The sequence below is a fragment of the Pelodiscus sinensis genome, chromosome 2 (assembly GCF_052426305.1).
Source record: "Pelodiscus sinensis isolate ZL-2025 chromosome 2, ASM5242630v1, whole genome shotgun sequence".
Taxonomy (NCBI): Eukaryota; Metazoa; Chordata; order Testudines; family Trionychidae; genus Pelodiscus; species Pelodiscus sinensis.
In genome coordinates, this window is record NC_143053.1 from 32904447 (window position 1) to 32927119 (window position 22673).

At 39.6% G+C, this 22673-nt stretch overlaps 1 protein-coding gene across 9 annotated transcripts in view; it reads right to left on the bottom strand.

Annotated features, from left to right (window-relative positions):
- OXR1 (oxidation resistance 1) overlaps positions 1–22673 on the bottom strand; it is a 397147-nt gene that overhangs the window by 61476 nt on the left and 312998 nt on the right. For 6 of the 9 annotated variants that reach the window (XM_089776181.1, XM_089776183.1, XM_089776186.1 and 3 more), the window contains 4 exons: positions 16350–16457; positions 14442–14555; positions 7198–7350; positions 4552–4638 (listed from right to left, as the gene is read on the bottom strand). In XM_089776181.1, coding sequence (XP_089632307.1) covers positions 4552–4638; positions 7198–7350; positions 14442–14555; positions 16350–16457 — 462 coding nt within the window. The remainder of the gene's footprint in view (positions 1–4551; positions 4639–7197; positions 7351–14441; positions 14556–16349; positions 16458–22673) is intronic. The other 3 variants (XM_089776184.1, XM_075920224.2, XM_075920225.2) reach the window with 1 other exon arrangement.

Consider the following 22673-nt stretch of genomic DNA (forward strand, 5'->3'; position numbering starts at 1 on the left):
GGAGAGTGCAGTTTAGGGCCCAACTTCCTGGATACCACTCCCCAAATGGGATCGAAACCCCAAAGAATTAGGTAAGCCACCTGTATCAATGAAAGGGGGAACATGCACACTGATTGGTCCCCAGGTAACAATTATTTGCAGTGGAACTGATAGTAAATAAAAGTTATTTTATTAAGTACAAGCAGTAGAATTTAAGTGGTAATAAATGAGAACAGGTAGAGCAAAGTAGATTATAAATCAAAAGAAACAAAAATGCTTGACTAATTCTACACTGAAACCTCAATACAAACTCTCTCAACCTTACCCTAAAACCTCTTTTCCAGCTCCCTCTCCAAACCAGGGCTCTTCCCCCACCCTGGAGTCTTTGACTCCTTTCTTCAGGTGCAGCCCAGCCAAAAGACTCCTACTTCCGTATTCTTTTTAAAGAATTCCCTTATTGTATGGGGAGTCAACCTGTGAAACTCCTCGCCAGAGAATACGGTGAAGGCTAGAACTTTAACAGGGTTAAAAAAAGAGCTAGATAAATTCATGGAGGTTAGGTCCATTAAAGGCTATTAGCCAGGATGGGTAGGAATGGTGTTTCTAGCCTCTGTTTCTCTGGAAGTAGGTAACAGAGGAGGGATCACTTGAGGATTACATCTGTTGTTATCCCTCCCTCTGAGGAATCTGGTATTGGCCACTGTTGGCAGACAGGATACTAGGCTAGATAGACCTTTGGTCTGACCCAGTATGGCCGTTCTTATGAGTCATCTGGCTACTCCCTACCAACCACTGTTAAGCCTTAAGGAAAAAAGGCTATTTGCATATGACTGCACAGACACTGAGGCCTCTCTTGATGACTTTCATTGACATTTAAAAATCAAAGTATTCCCTACTCCAAATGTCTAATTTTGCACACAAGAATGATACACACATCAAAGTAAGATAAACAGGAACAGCAGATCAGGACATGAAGATTGATAGGTTACATGAAATAATTTGCTCAAAGCGACTTTGAGTTAAGTATATTCATGTCCACAGAGGAGGTCCGTGACAACTTTAAATTGTATTTCATAAAAAAAGATATTTTACTTTTACATGATTAAATCTAGCATGATTCTAACTTCACTTAAAATGCTGCACCAAATATCTCTTCAGTTCAAGGCACATAAGAGATTATTAAAATAGCTTTTAAATTCTTAGAATCAATACAAAGAGACACCAATGAGTAATGATGTGTCAAATATTATGCAACAAATATTGGATATAAGATTTACCCCACCATTGTTTGGGTCCTTAAGACCATTTTTGTTTTTTGGAAAAGAAAAGAAAATGAAAACGTAAAAGTTTCCTTTAAATCATTGCTCTAGGATGGGGATGATGTATTCAGTATATAAGTTACCCTGGGGAGAGAGGACTACCTTAGCCAGGTGAACCAGTCTCTCTCCATGGCTGCTGTAGCTTCAGCGGGCACAGCCAGGGGAGAGATGCATGTTCCCTGGCTGGAGCAGGTCCAGATTAATCTGTCCCCTGTTCTCCCCAGATAGAATGAGGAATGCACTAAACTAATGAATTTGGGGAGGGAAGGAGAGTGTCAGTCCCTACGGTCACCCGAGGGGGATGCTTGGAGCTGGGGCATTCCTGGATGGAGGGTGTGTGTGTGTGTCTGTGTGCATGCGCGCACACACGTACCCAGTAGGGATGACTTACTGATAAGCCTAGGCTTATCAGTTAATCTAGGCAATTACTCACATTTCCCCACTTCTCCGTGCTGCCTCTGTAAGACAGAGGCAGCAAGTGTGGGAGCAGGAGCCAGTGCTGGGGGGACCAGCTGTGGGTGGGCTCTGGCAGCAGCCCCTGTCCACTGGGACCCCGCAGACAGGGGCTGTTGCTGGAGCAGCTTCTGTTCATGGCAGCCTCTTCTGCTTCCTCCCCACCCAGCAGCCTCTGTCCATGAATCGTGGGAAGCTTGGACGCCCACAAATAGAACATGCTGCCATCGCACGCTGCTGCCTCTGGATTAGAAGCAGCAGAAGAGGGTGGCAGGTAGCCGGTCTGCACAGGGAGCTGGGTTTTAAACTGGCTCCCCCTGTGGGCTGGCTCCCAAATGGCACCCCATTTGCGTGGAGTACCGGGGGCTCTCTGGGAGTGGGGCCAGATTGCACTGGCTGCTGGACCTGCCTGCAGGGACTATAGAATGGTCGACAAACTGCTAAAAATTCATGTGGTTGGTTGACAATTCTATTACCTGACAGCTAACATCCCTAGTACCCAGCCCCTTTTATCTGCCTGTGATTCTCTTTGTTTATGGTTTTATCAGAAGCAATTCCATTCCAGACATTTCCCATGTTCCTGGTACATCCAAACCCAGACCTTCCTTTAAGTTATGATAAGAGGAAGCTGCATACCAAATTTGGTGGTCCTAGCTCTTACCATTTAGGAGGAGTTCTTGAACAGACATACAGAGACACTCTCAAACAGTAGATTTTAGATTAATTCTAGTATTTTTGTTTTGAAATCAATTTTTGTTTTATACAATGTTTCAGTGGTGAACTACTGAGCCATTCTCACTCTTCTGTCACCAAAAGGCAGACTTAAGTCTTTTCTGAAAGGCAGCAAGCTGTAGTAATTCAGCATCCTACAAACGTGCACAAAGGATATTGCTGCAGGCTATTCCTAACTACGGATAATAGAGAGCATGTAATTCAATAGTCATGTAACTGCATAAAATTTTGGTGGTTACACCACTATTCAGTTGTCCCTGGAAGTAGGGATGGTGCCCAGTGTGCTCCAAGCCCCACTCTCAGGGAGCCCCCACCACCCTGTGCTGCTGCCTCTCTATCAGGCTGTGTAGTCGTGCCCTTTGAGAAGTGTCCATGTGTCTTGTCGGGATTTCACTTTTGTCACTGTACCATTTGATATCTGTTAAAATGACCTTCTCATTTTGTATAGTTCCCCTTTCTGAAATTAAATGCCATAGTGTAGGGCTGCTGAGGTGTTTTTCCTGCCACAAGGACATTACATTTAATTATATTATGGTCACTATTAGGGACGTGAACGGTTTACCAGTAAGCATCACCCTTATTGGATGATGCTTACCAGTTACTGTTAACTGGTGGGGACTGCCCGCCCCCTCCTATAATTGGGTAACTGTCTAAACTTAATATTTAATCAGTTAACTAATGAATTACATGGGATTTTACATATACAGTCATTATTTCCAAGCAGTCCAGCTATATTCACATCTTGGACCAGATCCTGTGCTCCACTTAGAACTAAATCAAGAATTGCTTCTCCATCTCTGCATCCCATCCTGAGGTGATGTATAACCAGTCAATATGGGGATATTGAAATCTCCCACTATTACTGAGGTTCTTTTTTGTTTTTATAGCCTTTATCTCCACTAACATTTCATAGTAACTATCACCATTCTGGTCAGGTAGTCAGTAACACATCCCTATGGCTATATTCATATGATTAGAGCATGGAATCCATAGAGATTCTATGGAGCAGCTTGGTATGCATAAGTTTTTTACTTCACTTGATTCCACACTTCCACATAGTGCCACTTCCCCACCTGCATGACCTGTTCAGTCCTTGGTATTACTAGGTCCCATTGATAATCCTCATTCCATGTGATGACTATCAACATCTTCATTTAATATGAGGCACTATAGTTCACCCATCTTATTTAGACTAGAAAAACTTGTCACTGTATAGCGGTCTTCCATTACATGATGTGACTGAATGGAACTCTTTCTTTTTGACTGTTTCTCATTAGGGGTGCGTCTAGACTGACATGATTTTGCACAAAAGCAACTGCTTTAGCGCAAAATCTTGCTGCCTGTCTATACTGGCCGCGAGTATTAGTGCAAGAACACTGACTTTGTACTATACAAAATCAGTGGTTCTTTCACAAATACTCCGACACTCCTACTCAGGGATAAGCCCTCTTGCGCAAGTATTCTTGTGCAAGAAGGCCAGTGCAAGATGGCTAAAATGGCCATCGGAGCTTTCTTGCGCAAGAGAGCATCTACACTGGTACTGATGCTTTTGCACAAAAGCAAATCTTCTGCGCAAAATCATGCCAGTCTAGACGCAGCCTAGGGATATTAAATAGTGGTTAATAAGGTAGTCAATAAGGGGATTAGCTCCCAGGGGCAGTGCAAGTCGGTACAAAGTAGTTGTGGTCCCAGAACCTCATGAGCCAGATCAGCTCTGTCTTTTAAACATAGTAAGAGCCTGGTGGCAGAGGCACAGCAGGGAATCTGGCACAAGCCGAGACTGAGCAGTCCTGGCTCATGCTGCAGCTCTTACTTCATTTAAAAAGCAGAGCCACAATGTTTTGGGACCTGGCACAAGCTGGACTAGTACTGGGCGGAAAACCAGCTTTTAAGCTGGCTCCACCCGCACCAGCTCCTGCTTCCTCCTTGCTGCCTCTGATATAGAGGCAGCAAGGGGAGGAGGGAGTGAGTAGTTAAGTAATGACTTAACTACTCAATAATCCTAGGCTTATTGGGTAGTCCACTACTTGACTAGTCACTTACATCCCTATTTCTTATCAGATCTTACCCATATTTTATCATCTTCCATCCTCTTCTGTTTACAGACCCTCCCCAGATTCAGATGTCTCTGTCCTGTCCATGTGCTCCTCTGCACCTGTCAGAGGATCTTAGTTTAAAAACTGTATTACAACTTTCTTAACGTTAAGTGAGAATAATCTGGTTCTATTCTGTTTCAGGTGGAACCAATCCTTCCTGTATATGCTCTCCCTTTTCCAAAAGTTTCTTCAGTTTCTAATAAATCTACACCCCTCCTCTTTACACCATCATCTCATCCACGCTTTAAGACTCTGCAGTTCTGCCTGTATCTGGCCGTGTGTGTGAAACTGGAAGCATTTCAGAGAATGCTACTATTGAGGTACTGGATTTCCATCTCTTACCCAACAGCCTAAATTTGGTCACAGCACTAGACATAAGATAACATAAAAGTAAGCTAGCAAAGATACAGAAGTGAATGAGGATTTAAACACAAAAAGGTAACCCAAAATTCAAGACCAGTAAGTCTCCATGATGGCTTTCAACATAATCCGTGCTCTCTATAAACAATGCCTATTTCATCATCTTCAGGATAATCAACACTGAACAATGAGGCTGCATGACTTCAGCAAAAAGACCTTGGGCAATTGACCCCAAGCCCTAAAAAATAATATTTTTTGTTCTACTATTGTCTCTACTTGGGTCACATTTCCAGGATTGGATCTTTATTTCTACTTGTGCTATTTACTATGTAGATCTTTCTTATTGGATCAAGGGCATAGTACTGAAGGATCCAAATTTCCCACACTAAAAGAAAAGAATCTTTCATTAGTCATGTGTCATCTTGACTGTTATTTCCTACGCTGATGAACCGCTTAGCTTTATTTAAAGTAGAGAGACATAAATGCTCTCAGTTACCGATTTGCAGGCACTTCAAGAAAGTTTACCAGGATAAGTAGAAACCCCTCAAGTTTTCATTGCCATTCTTTAAAGTGATGGTGAAAAGCAAAAATATAAGTGCTGTTTCACTCACTAATAAGAAAAACAGATTTTAGTCACCCAAGTAAAATAATTTTGTAAGCTATTTTTATGTTGGCTAAGGAAATCCTAGAGAATAGAAAGTACATACATACATACCCCTGTCTATCGGGTGTGGGTTTACTTCTGCTATAGTTCTCCTTGCCACATACTAATAAGCTTGTTTTCAATATTTATTAGGTATTACCAGAACACGTAAAAACAAACAGTGTCTCAGTTTACTCTAAAGGGAAGCATCAAGGATTAAGTTTATTTCAAGAATAAAACTTAATATTTGTTTATGAACTTGGATAAGACTTTGTCCAGTTAATTAACAGCTTGGAGTTCGGCTTGGAGGAGGCCTCTGAATTACCCTCCCAGAGAAGGAAAAAAGAAAAAGAAAAAAGAAACCAAACTGTCAGCTTCAGCAGGGCATAGCACAAAGATCTCTTACTTCAAAAAGCTTCTCTGGCCCCTTTGTCAGGAGAATTCATGGTAGGTCTGTATTCCTCCCCTCTAAGCTATGTTGCTCTCAATTTAACCCTAAGTCTGCAGTTGGAGAATGCTCTTTTGGGCTGATTGGAAAAGGCTCTCTCTGTCCAATACTGTCCTTCAATTCTTTCTGACCCCATGTGAAATTTGTGTATACCATCATAGTGCTCTTACTCTTTTCAAAACAGGAAAACTGCATAGCTCTGAGTCTGCATTTTTATAAAGAACATCTTGACTTTACAGGACATGAATCAAAGCAACAAAAAAGTGCAAAGTAATGCACTTTTGACAGTATAGCTTATTTTAATTCAGGGTGGGTTGGAATTAGATATATTGCAGAAAGTGTAGTTGGTGCTAATAGTGCTTTGCCAGTATACTATACCAGAAACTCTTTACACGTGTAGCTGTACTAACGTAAATCTAGACTGAGGACTAACAGCTTTATCTTCAGCTCCGCAGGCTGAAAAAGCATCCTCAGAAAACAACCTGAAAGACATTGAATGCAAGCTGAATGAGTTGCCTACGATAAAGTAGCTAAGCTTCCCCAAAATTTGCTTAATCATTTCCTAGATCCATTTATTTCCGTGGCACAGAATTCTTCATTAGTAGACACAGATGAAAGCTTTGGAGAAAGATCTTGGTTCCTAGTAGATCGATCAGTTGCCTCCAGCATACTTGGAAAGTTTCAATGCCCTAATGCTCGTAAACTGGACCAAAGCTCAGACTTCAGGACATTTCTTCCAAGACACTTGCTCCAGAAGACATGTTCTTACCATATATGGGACATTTCCATTGCATATTAAAAATACACTATTTATAATCAAACTAAAAATTTTCAGTGAACAAGAAATATGTACTTAAAGATAAGTACATATATGCTGTCATCTGAAACCAATTAGGAAGACACCCTTTGGGCCTGCTAGCATGGGAGTGTTATACAATCTACATGTCACTGCATGTTCCTTGAAAACATTACAATTTTGCTACAAGGCAACCTGTCACAACTAGTTGCATTATAAATCAGTTCTCTTGATGTGCCAAAGCTAAAGAGTATATAGTCTAGGAATATAGAGAAAATGCATAAACTCAAATATCTGTCCATTACTGTGGATCCATACCTTTACAGTTTATCTAAAAACAGAGCAAGTTTTACAGTGAGGCGTTTTAGTACCTTGCCATAGGTCATGTACTTGCAATTAATTTTGAGAAATTTTTCAGTAAATGCTTCTTCCTCCTCTGATGTGGAGGATACCACTCTCGCAGGACGAACACATGCATAAGCTGGTGGAGCAGCTGTCTCTTTTTGCTGAAGTCCATCTGGATCCTACAAAAAGGAAAAAACCATTGTTTTCCAGACACCTGTAAATTTATATATGCTTTACTAGTTTCCTACTTTAATATTTAAAAAAAAAAAAGTCATCTACTTTTCATCCCAAAAGCATTTGATAGAAAAATAGCTGAAATCATGGTTCCCAATGTATTAATAGGAAAATAGACCAGATATAAAAAGGGCCAATATTTTCAATTAATGGAAATCAGCAGAGTCCTACTAAAGCATGGACTGACTTCATTAAGTCAACACAGCTTTACTGAAGACCTGACCGTAACAAGAGAGCTGGAATCTTTACTAAAGCCAGTGAGAACACAGCTTGACTTTCAGCTCCTAGACTGATGTTTCAGCAAATGAAGTTAGTAAAAAGACCGAAATGATTGATATAAAAATTTGGAACCCTACAGTGGGCAATTTTTTAAAATAAAAAGACGTCTTACAACCTATGCAAGGGCAATTTCTCAATGCACATATATAGAAACAGGATAGGAACTCTGTTCCAAGCCCAGTTTAGGCCTCGTCTACACCGGCAAGTTACAGCACAGTAGATCAGCTCACACTAACTTCCGAGATGTCCATATTGACAAGGCAATTAGTGAGCACTAAGTCCACAGCTGCTGCTCTCTAGGTAAGCCACCTCTATGAGAGGTGTACAGCTTATGCACTTTGGATTCAGCAATATAACAAGTCTCTGGTACTAGAGGTGTTATCCGGGAGCAATGGAGTACCCAGGAGCAGAGACCAGATGCCCGATCAGCTCTTGCTGCCAGCCCCAAGTGGGGAGGGAGGGCGAGCTGCAGCTAGCAGCCCCAAATGTGTGGGAGGGGGGACAGAAACAATCCCCCTCCCCCGCCCTGCACTTGGGGCAGTGACAGCCCCAAGCATGGCGGGGGACTGGTAGCAGAAGCCATCCCCCTCGCACTTGAGGCTGCCAGCTCCTGCTGCCACCACTTCCTCCCACCCCGTGTGGGATTCCACTTACTTGGTTAACTAGTTAACCGGGATTTTACATCTCTATCTGGTACCTGGCACAATGCCACTGCTCTGATCATAGATTTCAACTAAATTTTTCTGCCCTCAGGTAACCAAACCCTCAGGTCTGCTCTTTACATCTCTTTTGGCACATCTTTCTGGGTGACAGGACTGTTCCATGCACCAAGTGCCAGGCTATAGTGCTGGACCTCATCAGTGTTTGGGAAGAGAAAGCAGTCCAATCCCAGCTGCGCACCACCCTAGGAATGATATCACCTATCGGTGGATATCGAGATGAATGACCTAAAGGGGCCATAACCGGGACATACTGCACTGCATGTTTAAAGTGAAGGAGCTGTGAAACAACTACCACAAGGTGCGGGAGGCAAACTACGGCTCTGGTGCTACACTCACTACCTGCAAATCCTACAAAGGACTGGATGAAATACTTGTGGAGGAACCCACTTCCACTTCAAAGACCTCCATGGATATTTCAGGGATTGAGGGATAGTCCTAGAGTGGACCAAGCCAGGAGGAGTAATTTTGTATTGCTTCTAATTACTGATACTTCTCCTGATACTTAGTTTTAAAATGCTACTTAAATCTCTTAAAATGCTAGAGTCATACCCAGTACTAAGGTATTATCCTAAGCGGCATTTCAAGTTTTCCAAGGCTATACCTTTTTTGATTAGAGCCTCATTTGCAATGGTTTATCAGATTGGAAGACAAGAACCCACATACACTGTGTGTTTCCTTGCACTCTGCTCTTCCAAAGCAGTTTCTCACACTGTGTTTAAATACAAATATTAGCTTTAAGGCAACGCGTCAGTATACACAATATAAATCACAAATAAATTGCTTTGCAGTGTCACAACTTTAAGAAAGTTGCAAGTACTGGATATAAAGTAGGTCGATTTATTCATTGTAATGTTTAAGAGTAACTCTGGGCAAGTCACATGGAAATTCACTCCTTTTTAAAATATTGCTTAATTTTTAAAATATGTCCAATGACTAAGATACACATTAATTGGTAATCCCAATTTAAAAACACAAAATGACCACAGAATCCACTTATCATGGATAAGTTCATCCTTTTAAAGTATTTCTAGTGATTACCATACCATTTGAGTTCTATGTTTAGAATGAGCAAATAGCCTCGTGAGAGCAATCAGGAAAACAACTTCTTCGCACATACAAGACATCTGACACTTAGCCTTGTGTCCTAGTGTGTAGGACAGTTGTTTCTTTCACTTTTGAATGATTTTTCTCTCAATCTGTATTATGTTATTCTTTGAATAAAAAATTAGAAATCATTTTGTAGATGATTGCTCTGAGTTTTATTTTACAGTACAGCAGAATAATGTTTGATAGAAAATTTAGTTGAGACCATTCAAAAGGGTATGTGAATATACACGTTTTTATATTGGGAGAAGGGTCGGCAGAGGAGTAATAAAAACATAAGAAAGAAGATGAAGAGGGTCAGAACTCTGACATTTATGAGAGAAGCTGAGGTTCTGCCAGCTGTTGATTTTGTTAATGTTTTTCACGATCAAATGGTCAATACATACAAATTAAGAATCAGACATTTAAAAACTGCTTCTGTTGCTAGCTAGAATTCTGGCCAGTTTCAATTACTATATAATCCTTAATCACTCATGATCAGAAAAGAACTATTCACCAAATCTTAGCTTTTCCACTTTGCATCATTTTTTAATGGAAACACACGTTTTTATTTCTGTGTCTTCTTTAAATATGTACTAAAGCAGGGCTACCCAAAACATGGCCCCTGGCACAGTTTGGGTTTATGTGGGGCTCAACAAGTGGCCCGCAAGTGTGATCCTTTGAAAACAGCCTCTACTGGGAACACACTCCACAATGGTGAGTCAATATAATGGTCTTCTGTTGATATGCATTTTAGTAGTTAAATTCCTGGACTGTCATTGCTCGTTAGAAGTGTGTCATATGGGTGGAAATCATGTAAATATTGCATTTTATTAATATCAGCAGAACAGACTTAAATGGGGCCGTCCTGTTGTGTAGTCTTGCCTTAATCTTTGTATTCATGCCTGTCAGTGTGAAAGAAGCTATTTGCATATATATTTGCATGTATAAGACACCACACTTAAGTTGTGGACCTTGGAATGTACTGAGTGTATCACTGTGGCCCCCTGAGCTTCCAAAGTTGAGTAGCCCTATACTAATGATTTCAAATAGAACATGGTCCCTATCTATGTTCAGCTTAATGTCAGACCTTGATAAGTTTCCTAGTGCAACATGTTTAAATAGAAGAAAAATAAACTGGAATAATTCACCTGGAATAATTCACCTATCTGGTGTTACAAACTATATATAAGGTGGTGCTGACTTACATCAATAGAGCTTGGGCATTTGTACTATTAGTTACATTACCGATGTACTATGGAGCAATATTCATGGTGCTTTGGTTTCACACATATACAAAGATAGATATTTTATTTGTAACCAACACAGAAGTTAAGAAAGGCTGTATTTCAGTGGGAAAAAGGCTGATTCTTTTAACTTTTTGTTTTTAAATACAGAGAATGTTTTGTAATAGTATACAGTTCCTTGATCACATAAATGTTTATTTTTTAGGAAGAATTGTCCTTATGGATCATCATACCTAGAGAATAAGCTTATTTGTACCAAGAGATCTTGAAGGTCCATCTCGATGATAGCTTCTGTTTTATGCCATTCACGCTATAGACCTATCATGCAGATTTCTAAGAGTATGATGCTGTAGTCGTGACCATCCATAAATTTCCAGTGTCAGAATCTCTTGTAGAGAGACTCCAAAGATGGAACACAAGCAGTAATCATGTATTAATATGGCAAGTTACCTTGAAAAATCATAGTTACTCTTTTAAGAATTGCCCATATGGATCCACATTTTCAGAAAGGTAAACAATTATGACTGTCCCTGGCATGGGTCTGAGGAACAAAATTTAAAGTGACAGGAAGACCCTCTGGGTGTCTAGATAATCAAGCTAAGGGAGTAATGCTGCTTAACAATGACGAGTATTCTTTGGGAAAGGGCTCTGTATCAAATAAGCTTGTCAATTGGAAGCTAGCTTCAGCTTTTATATATTATTTTTCAGCAGTCAGTAAAGATAGAAGAGATCTATCAATTTCAATGATCTGCGGATCAAGCCATATATGAATCAGCAAAAGTAACTGAACTGACCTGTATAGTTCTCTGTCTGAATCAAATGAAATAGAAAAAATCCACCCATCCCCAAAAAACTCACCACAACCCAGTAATATATTTATTCCTGGGGTGGGGGGGGGGGAAGGATTCAATGCCCCCGCCCCCCCCCCCCCAAAAAAAATTCTGTGCACAATATTTTAAAATTCTGGAAAATTCTGCATATTTTATTTGTCAAAAACACCACAATATCATCATTCCAGTTTCAATTATTTTGGCAATTTATTCAAAAACATCTATTAGACAAGTATGTCTATAACAATACCAACTAAAAAAGATTTGGGTAATTTTTTTTATAGATTTCTTCCTAGGTATATTAACACAGAAGTTTGTTGAAATTACCATGCAGAACTCTATTTCCTACACCTGTCAAAAGCTCTTGGGGAGTCAGCATTAATCAAAGAGATGAGGGAGATAAAGTAGCCTGGAGTAAACCTGGAGGCTTCTTGGGAATGGGCAGGAGAAGCACGGGAGGATTGTTAGGGATGCAGACCCTGGCTGATCCCAAGCCTCTCACATTCAGTCAGGCACGTCTACCCTCACCCCACCCCCACCCCACCCTTCAGCAGCTCTTTTCTGCATTACTCCCCGCCCCCACCCCACAAGGACCCAGGATGAGCCAACCCTATTGACTAGTCGTTTAGTCTATAGAAATTCTATCGACTACAGAATTAGCTGTTTACTCATTTCTTAATATTCCTAGTGCCCCACATTTACCCCACTAGCTCTAGAGCCCATTCCACAGTATGTTCCTCTTATTAGTCATTCTGAATCCCAGAGTATGACCCCTCCAGCAGCCTCATGTGCCCTACTCTGTCCCAACGATGAATTTCTACTCCTGGAGGAATTCTTCAGCACTGGATATGCACAAAATCCTCTCTCCCCATTCCCCCTCTCCCCAAAAAAAGAAAAGAAAAATACTTGTACTCCTAGAAATGCTGCAGTTCTACTTATTGCCCACCAGAGGCTGCTCAGGAACCTGAACAGGTGGCTGGGTTCATGCTGCTGGCTGTTCTTTGACAGCAGCAGCTTCTGGTGGGCCCATGGTGGAACTGCAGTACTTCGTGGGCAAAAATATTTTCTGTTGGGGGGGGGGGGGGAATTGGGATGGAGGATGCATGAATTCTACACATCTGTGGATGCGAATACTTTCCCAGAATTGAAAAAAAAAATTGAAAAAATTAAAGCTTTTAACAACTATTTGGTGACACAGGGTAGGAGTATTACATGTAGGATTTTTAACTTGCCCATATATCTTGAGCACACAAACCTAATTAAAATATATGTAAGGTCACTTGTGCCTCTACCGCACCTAATACTGTGTAAATACAAGATTGATCTCCCTCCCTCCCTCCTCTTTGAGAAAACAATTTTCAGTAAATGCCCCTTTATGAAAGCAGTAATATTTTTATAGAATATTAGAATTGTAAGGAACCTCAAGACGTCATCAAGTCTCATTCCCTGGCTTCATGGCAAGATCTCTTATGATAGGACCAAGTACCATCTAGATCATTCCCGATAGATGTCTGTCTGACCTGCTCTTAAATATCTCCAATTATGGTGATTCCACAACCTCCCTAGCTGATTTATTCCAGTGCTTAACCAACCTGACATTTTAGGAATTTTTCCTAAAGTCCAACCTAAATCTCTCTTGCTGCAATTTAAGCCCATTGCTTCTTGTCCTATCAGAGGTTTAAAAAATCATGTCTCTCTTTCCTCCTTGTAACACACCCTTTTAGGTACTTGAAATCTGCTATCATGTCTTGGCTCAGTCTTCTCTTTTCCAAACTAAACAAGCCCAATTCTTTTAGTATTCCCTCATAAGTCATGTTTTCTACACTTTTAATCATTTTTGCTGTTCTTCTCTGGAGCTTCTCCAATTCCTCCACTCCTTTCCTGAAATATAGTGCCCAGAACTGGACACAATACTCCAGTTAAGGCCTAACTTAGCACAGAGAAGCAATAAAGAATTACTTCTCAGATCTTGCTCACAACACTCTTGTTGCTCACAACACCCAGAATGAGGTTTGCTTTTTTGCAATAGTGTCACACTGCTGCCTCATATTTAGCTGTTGGCCCACTAGATCTCTTTCTACAGCACTCCTTCCTAGACAGTCACTTCCTATTTTGTATGTGAGATTTTTCTTCCCTAATGGAGTATCTTGCATTTGTCCTTATTGAACCTCATCCTCTTTATCTCAGACCATTTCTCCAGTTTGTTCAGATCATTTTGAATTATGACCCTATCCTCCAAAGCACTTGCAACCGCTCCCAGCTTGGCATCATCTGCTACGGTATGTATGTTTGTTAGGTAGTGCATCAAAATACAGACAACCCGAACCTAGTGGGGAAAAAATACACACACACTAAATTGACTTAAGAATGATGCCTATGATCTCAAAATGATGTATTCCAAGACAAGATTCTTGTACATAAGAATGGCCATATTAGGGCAGACCAAAGGTCCATCTAGCCCAGTTTTCTTAACAGTGGCCAACATCAGTTCATCAGGGTCATTCACAGAGGAAATGAACAGAACAAGTGTATTCATCCCTGGTTGCTCATTCACAGCTTCTGGCAAAACACACCAGTCACTCACTCCATTTTGTGAGGTCCCTTTGAAGAACTTAGTCTGCTTCAGACTGAACTATCTTGAATAATTTTGTATCATCTGCAAATTTTGTCACCTCACTACTTACCCCTTTTTCCAGATTATTTATGAATATGTTGAACAGGTCTGGTCCTCGTACAGAACCCTACAAGGACACCATTACTTACCCCTCTCTGCATACTGAAAACTGACAATTTATTCCTACCACTTGTTTCTTATCTTTTAAGCAACTAATGCACACATCTCCCTAAACACAGAAACAAATATACCTATACTTACGGTAGCCTTGTCAAACTCAGCTTCTGAAGACGTAGGTGACAAAGGACTTATGGGACTAAGAGATGGGGAGCTCTCCACACTAGAAACATATTCTGGGTCAGGAACATATAAAATCTATGAAGAAATGGAACATATACTGTAGTTAGCAGCTATATTAAGTGTTTCATTTATGTTTATTTTTACTAGTTTATGTAGATTTGTTTCATAAGTTTCATTTGTTCTTCTGGAGTTTAAACATTTTAAAGAATAAAATATAGTTTTAGTTGTGAATTACCATTTTATGATCAACACTTATCTAACAAATTAAGCAGTATTAATAAAGTATCAATTAATAGGTTCAAGAGACACAGAATGCATTGGCACAGTATATAAACATAACATACAAAGGGATCCCCCACTGGTTTCCAACATGGTGTGCCAAAAATTGTGCAATGAAACAAGTACCTTTAATAAAGAAATTCATAATATGAGTAAATATATTCCCACACAATGTATTTTTTAGTCTTTAAATAGTTAAAATTTGGAAAGCCTATATTAAGGCTGATTGTTAGCAGTAACAACAGTGCATACATAAGCTAAGTAAGAAATCTGCATCATGCCTAGAAACAATTCAAACTTGTCTCATGTAGTGATAAATACGCTTATGAATACAGTTTAAGCTCTGTTATCTGGCACTCAATTAACCAGTATTTCTGATCTCTCGCAATACAAATCTTCAAATTTAATACAAGTCCTGGTTATATTACCTAGCATGTTATTCAATTGCATATTCTGTACTCTTTTATGCAAAAGAGGCAGAAGACAAGTAAAAAACTGAAATTAGGGCTCTAATAAAAAAGCAGCTTCCATGGTGTCATAGGGTTATTATGATGCCCATTCTCCTACACTTTCCACATTTACACTGATAACTGATGTTGATTATGATGACCCTGTGGCACTGCAAGATCATAAAGTGCTTTTTGAATCCTCAAAGATTAAATTTTGTTCTACGTTGTTTAGTACTAAAGCAATGTGTAGCGTTATAAGTGAACCTACTGCATAGAAAGCTTTACCTGTATACACTTAAATGCTCTAAGAAACCAAATGGATTTGTGAGGATCTATATCCTATTTTTCACTTTATTCATTTGATTGTGTTCTTATTCCTATTGGTATTCCACTGGTAATGTATAATTCTCAATTAACCAAAATATCCGATTGACATTCCCTATTTCACCAACATGCCTGATAAAGTTTGTGCTGTATTTGCACAGTGTACCATTTCTCTGGCATTTTCAAAGAATGCTATTAGTCTATTATTTAGAGTAAATAAGATACATTCATAGGGCACATATTCAGTACATTCATCTCAATTTTAAAAAGTTGGTGAATTATTTCCAGATTCATCTCTTTACAAAGCAAGCCAAAAACTAGTTCACTCTAGATTTATTTGTTCCTCAGATCCACTCTCTTGGAAATGGCATGCACAGTATTGCAGTTTCTGAACAGCTGCAAGCAGCCAGTAAGTCATGCTTATAGCTATAAAAATGCTGCTAACTCCCAATATTTATCCTATTTCCATTTACAAAATAATAAATTTGACTTGAACTTGAAAAAATTCCCTTACGTTTCTCAATATGCTGGCTTTTATTTGTCTTCACAACTTTAACTTAAGAAAAAGAGATAGTAAAGATTGGGTTAAACTGTGAGTAACTCCCAATGGTAGCAGTTACTCAACTGAGTAATCCAAGTGAGTTTCTGGAGTTCACTCACTGAAGAATCTTAAATATATATGCAAAAGATAGGATGCCTTATGTGTTGAGAGAAGCCCATCCCCAAGTTTTCAGTACAAGTGGTAGACAAGCATTTTGAACATCTTCCTATATTTCCCCCATACCCAGTTTATGTTGAGATAATTAATAGATAATACCTGTCCAGGAACAACTGCTCTGGAGAAAAATTTGTTTAACTGAACCAGTTCATTGGGTGTCGTATCAAATTTCAAGGCAATACTGTTTAGAGTGTCTCTTGATTCAACCTGTATCAATGGAAAGAAAAAAAATAGCTCATTTTTAAAAGTGGAAACTTAGATGTTTTATCATGTGCAGTTTGAATTCATACAACTTTTGATGACAATAATATATATAGTGTCTGATTACTTTAATTAGGTATATTGTATTGCACATATGCATGCACAGACTGATAGCGTGTAACAAGGCACTGGCCAGTATCAAGGCCCATGTAAGTATGCTCCTTGAAGATCTTTCAAAGTCACCTGGCTTCCATCTGTACTCCTGAGCAACCGCAGGAGTAATCTCAAACATACAGGGCTCAAGGTTCAGATGCTAGCTCCTATTAAAATAAGAATAAGTCAGCAGGACTGATTTAAATCACCCAAAATCATTGATTTAAATGAAGTTAAGACAGACTATGCTTAGACTGCACTTAATTTTCACTGAACTCACCAACACTTCTGTTTTGAGAAAACAAGTATAAAATGGCGTTCCCTTGGAAAAGCTGAGTTATGCTGAAGCTACTAGGGTATGCTTCCTAGTTCAAACTAGGGATGCAAATGTAGGCGACCGAAATCGCTAATGAAGAGGGGATTTAAAAATCTGCTCTTCATTAGCATGATCTCGCCGGCGCGTTACTCTGCTCAACAGCTGTTTCGAAAGTGAAAGTACGTGCCAGGATGCGCTAGTTCGAACCAAGCCCCTTGCTTCAAACTAACGTTACTCCTCAAAAAATTGAGTTACCTTTTTGTCAGATGAGAAACAGAAATCGGAAGCCCAAACTTCCAAGAAGCAAGAGCTAATAGTTAGGCTGGACAGACTAGAGCCATTAATTCATTTATATGAGACTATAAGTGTATGTGTAGTATGTTTTTTATTACATTTAATTGTAACTTTTTTAAATAAGAAATTTAGTATTTAAAAAAATCAAATTAAAAATAGATTTTTATCCATCCTGTCAGCCAGTTATTTTTAGAGTTAAAAAATATATCTTGAGCAAAACCAGAACATTACATCTGGAAGCAGGAATTATGTAGGAGGAAGAGATTACATTAGAACAAGTCATTTTTTTCAAGATAATGCCTTAAAAATATATATATAAAAATACAAAGAAAGAGTGGGATGATAGAAAGAAAGGAAACATCATAATGAAGCCTCACCTATGAGGAACACCTCAAAATAAAATCTTCCTTAGTTTCTGTGTGGCATCAGTTGATTAAGATAATTACTGTTGAAGGAAACAGATTTCAGTTTCATATGCATCTTCCTATCATGAATGTATATGTGTTAAGAGATAGGGTGTATGCATTACGAGACAGCTGATAGATTGTTATCAAATGCTTACAGTAGAACCTCAGAGTTACGAACACCATGGCTATGTCTACACTGGCGGCTTCTTGCGCAAGAACATCTTGCGCAACAGTTCTGGTGCGAGAAGTTGTGCAAGAACACGTCCACACTGCCATGTGCGATATGTGCTTTTGTGCAACAGCATTCATGGCAGTGTGGATGCTCTCTTGCGCAAGAAAGCTCTGATGGCCATTTTAGCCATAGGACTTTCTTGCACAAGAAACCCCTGCCGTGCGTCCACACTGCCCTCTTGCACAAGAGCCCCTGTGCAAGAGGGCTTACACCTGTTAAAAAAGAAGAGCATAGCTCTTGCGCAAGAAGCCCTCTCTTACCATGCTGTACTGTAAATCTTCTTGCGCAAGAGCGGGTGGGCAGTGTGGATGCTCTGTGGATTCTTGCGCAAGAACAGCTGTTCTTGTAAAAGAACCCACCAGTGTAGACATAGCCCTTGGGAATGGAGGTTGTTCAAAACTCTGAAGAAAATGTGTAGGCTGTTCTTTCAAAAGTTCACAACTGAACATTGATTTAACAACTTCAAATAATTGAAAATTTACTATGCAGAAGAAAAATGCTGCGTTGTACATCTTAATTTAATTAAACAAGCACAAAACCAGTAACCTTATCTTGTCTTTTTTAGTTTTTCCTTTTTAAAAAGTAGTATTGGTTTAACACTTTGTCTCTGCTACTGCCTGATTGCATACTTTTGGTTCTAAAGGATGTAATGACTAGTTTGTTCATAACTCTGAGGTTCTAGGGTACTCTTCTTTTAAACCAAAATTCCTATTTGTAGGGAATCTACTACACATTTAAAAGGGCTATACCTTAAATGAGCAAAGAAATCCTGAGTGCTCTAAAACAGTGGTCCCCAACATTTTGAGGCTGCCACGCGCCCGGAGGCAGGGCTGCTCATGCACTGCGCACCCGGGGCTAGCACCACACGTGCCGCAAGCCCGCGGGCACCGTGTTGGAGACCACTGCTCTAGAATTCCATTAGATGTGGCACAGCATAAATTGATGTGATTCCTATTTTTTTTAAAGGCATTGATATAGAGGATAGGATGGAAAGCTGAACAGCAATTTCTATAGGAAAAGGAAAAGTAAAGGCAGCCAAATTTTATTTTAAAGCATCATTTAATAATTCTAAACTTGCAATGATTAGATCATCAATAAACAACATTTGCATCAATAATCAAAACATATAGAGTAGCAAAGAAAAATTGCTGCTTGAGATGTTACAATTTGATTTAAGAATATTTACTTTGTATTTGGATACGAAATGTTGAAAGTTTTTATTTTAATCATTACAATACTAACTTTGTTAATCTCAACAAGATATTAAGTTACTGTTTAGCCCCCAATTTTGTGCCACTGAAATCGGTAAAAATTAAAACACTTAAAAATATTATCCAATATTATAACATAAAAATATCAAATTCTGCCAAACCTAAAAATATTTACCTTTGTTGTAATAATACCTTCATAATTCATTTAGCATTGATAATGATTTTGAACAAATACCAAGGTGGTAAATATAATTATGTTTGAACTTACCGTTGGTTTAAGACATGAAGTTGAATGGGGTAGTTGTAAATAATTTTGATTTAAGAATTACTAAAAATATATCAGTTTAGAGAAACAAGAAATAATAGGTCAGCACTTACTAGTTGTTATTTTTACTATCAACTCAGGGGTGTTATTTCCATTATTTAGTTACCAGGGGATTTTTTCTTAACATTTTGAATAGTTTACCAGACAATATAATCAAAATCAAGCAAATTAATTATCTAATAACCAATATAGCATGTTAAAAGAAAAACGAAAACAAACAACTGAACATAAAAGAAAAGATATTACTTCCATTAAAATCTTTCTGATGTTTTTGAGGCGCTGTTAACAGGGTTTATACCTCTTAAGGTTTGCTTTCCACTTAGTAAATGATGACCAAAGTACAGTAAACTTCCGATAATCCGGGACCTTTAGGACGCAGGGGGGCCAGAGTATCAGATATGCCGGACTATTGGAAGGGGGGGCTATGAGGGGTCTGAGGTGGGAGAGCGGTGCTATGGGACCAACCCAGCACCCCAGCTGCTTCGCCCCAGGTGCCCCCAAGTCAGCCGCTGCTGAAAACTGACCAGCGGCTGACTCCGGGAAGTCCAGGGCAGAGCAGCTCCAATTGTCTGGCTGCCTGGAGCACTTCCGGTTCCAGGTGGTGCTGGACTAGCAGGAGTGTCGGACCAATGGATGCCAGACAACTGGAGTTTCACTGTATATTGTTTCTCCAACATTGTGAATCGATTCTTTAGTATATCATTATGCAATTTAATGGGCAAAAGATGGGCAAAATATTTTTCTCTTGGCAGGTGGACCAGTTGACCAAGATCCATTATTAACCACTATATAATTAGCAAACTAAACAATATGAACTACATCCTACATAAACCAGGGAAAATATTTAAACCAGCTGCTTAGAAGCATTTAAGGAGCTGTCTTGAGAAGCCAATTAACCAATGTTAAAAATCTTAAATCCAATTAAACTCCATTGATTAGCCTACTGCCTTCATCTCATATCCAGGACTCCATACTCTTAACTCTTGGTTAGGGATGTGAATGACTAGTCGACATACTAGTCAACTAGTTGCTTTCCTCCCCCCCCCCCCCCCCCCAAACCTTGCCACTTCTATCAAAAAGAGGCAGCGGGGCGGAGGGGAGGGAGTGAATGCTTCAAAGCAGCAGCACCGGGCACCACTCAGTGCTGCCACTTTGAAATGCCATGTACAGACCGGGCCAGCTGGCCCCAGGCTCTAAGCAGCACTGCTGCTTTGAAACACCACGTGGAGCCTGACGCTGGAATCCCTGCGGCATTTCAAAGTGGTAGCACCGCATGGATCTGGGGTCTCCCCCAATGACCCCGGGCTCCATGCAGTGCTGCTGCTTTGAAATGCCACAGGTAGCATAGGGCCACAAGGGGACTGTTTGAGTCCCCCCCCCAGCCCCTTGCTACCCACAGCACTTTCACCTTTGAAGGTAGAAGCAACCTTATCGACCAATCGACTAATTTAATTAGACAATCAAAATTGTATATCCCTACTCTTGGTGATAAAAAGGAGAAACCACTGGAATATTAAAATGATGTTGCAATCTGAAACAAGCAAAATCATTATAAGGTTTTTAAATGTAATCCTTCGGCAATGTGTTAGCTTCTCCTAATTAATTCTTGGAGAGGTTTTCCAGGCTTGATTTCTTGGTCTGGTCTACACTACAGGCACATACCGTATAGCCACATCACTCAGGATATATAAAAATTAACACCCCTGACCTAACCCACTGCGTACACAGCACTACATTGGCGGGAGAGCTTGTCCTGTTGATATAGCTACAACCTCTTAGGAAAGTAAGAGGAAAACTTAAACTATAAACTCTGTCAAATTAAGTGTAAAAATATCATAAAAAAAGCCAAAATGGAGTTTGAAGAGCAACTAGTCAAAAACTCAAAAAGTAACAACAAAATGTTTTTTAAGTACGTCAGAAGGAGGAAGCCTGCTAAACAAGCGATGGGGCCCTTAGACAATTGAGATGTTGAAGGACCACTCAACAACGATAAGGTCATTGCAGAGAAACTAAACAAATTCTTTGCTTCCGTCTTCACGGCTGAGGATATTGGGGAGATTCCCAAACCTGAGCCATTCTTTTTAGGTGACAAATCTGAGGAATTGTCCCAGATTGAGATGTCATTAGAGGAGGTTTTGGAACAAATTGATAAACTTAACAGTAACAAGTCACCGGGACCAGATGGCATTCGCCCAAGAGTTCTGAAAGAACTCAAATGTGAAACTTTGGAACTATTAACTGTGGTTGGCAACCTATCCTTTAAATTAGCCTCTGTACCTAATAACTGGAAGAAAGCGACCATGATGCAAATATTTAAAAAGGGCTTTAGAGGTGATCCTGGCAATTACAGACTAGTAAGTCTAACGTCAGTACCGAGAAAATTAGTTGACGCACAAAATTGTCAAACACGTAAGATGAACATAATTTGTTGGGGGAAGTCAACATGGTTTCTGTAAAGGGAAATCATGCCTTACTAGAGTTCTTTGAGAGGGAAGGGGGTGGGTCAACAAGCATGTGAATAAACAGAATCCAGTGGATATAGTGTACTTAGATTTCCAGAAAGCCTTTGACAAGGTCCCTTACCAAAGGCTCTTAAGTAAAGTAAGTAGTCACGGGATAAGAGGGAAAGTCCTTTCATGGATTGATAACTGGTAAAAAGATAGAAAACAAAGGGTAGGAATAAATGGTCAGTTTTCTGAATGGAGAGACGTAATCACTGGTGTCTCCCAAAGGTCTGCCTTGGGACCAATCCTATTCAATTTATTTATAAATGATCTAGAGAAAGGGCTAAACAGTGAGGTGGCAACATTTGCAGATGATACCAAACTGCTCAAGATAGTTAAGATTAAGGCAGACTGTGAAGAGCTTCAAAAAGGTCTCACCAAACAAAATGATTGGGCAACAAAATGGCAAATGAAATGTAATGTTGATAAATGTAAAGTAATGCACATTGGAAAAAAATAATCCCAACTACATATATAATTTAATGGGGACTATTTTAGCTACAACTACTCAGAGATCTTGCAGCGATTATGGATAGTTCTCTGAATATATTCACTCAGTGTGCAGCGGCAGTCAAAAAAGCAAATAGAATGTTAGGCATCATTAAAAAAAAAGGGATACAGAATAAGACCGAGAATATCTTATTGCTTCCATATAAAACCATGGTACGCTCACATCTTGAATACTGTGCACAGATGTGGTTGCCTCATCTCAAAAAAAAATATATTGGCATTGGAAAACATTCAGAGAAAGGCAACAAAAGTTAATAGAGGTTTGGAACG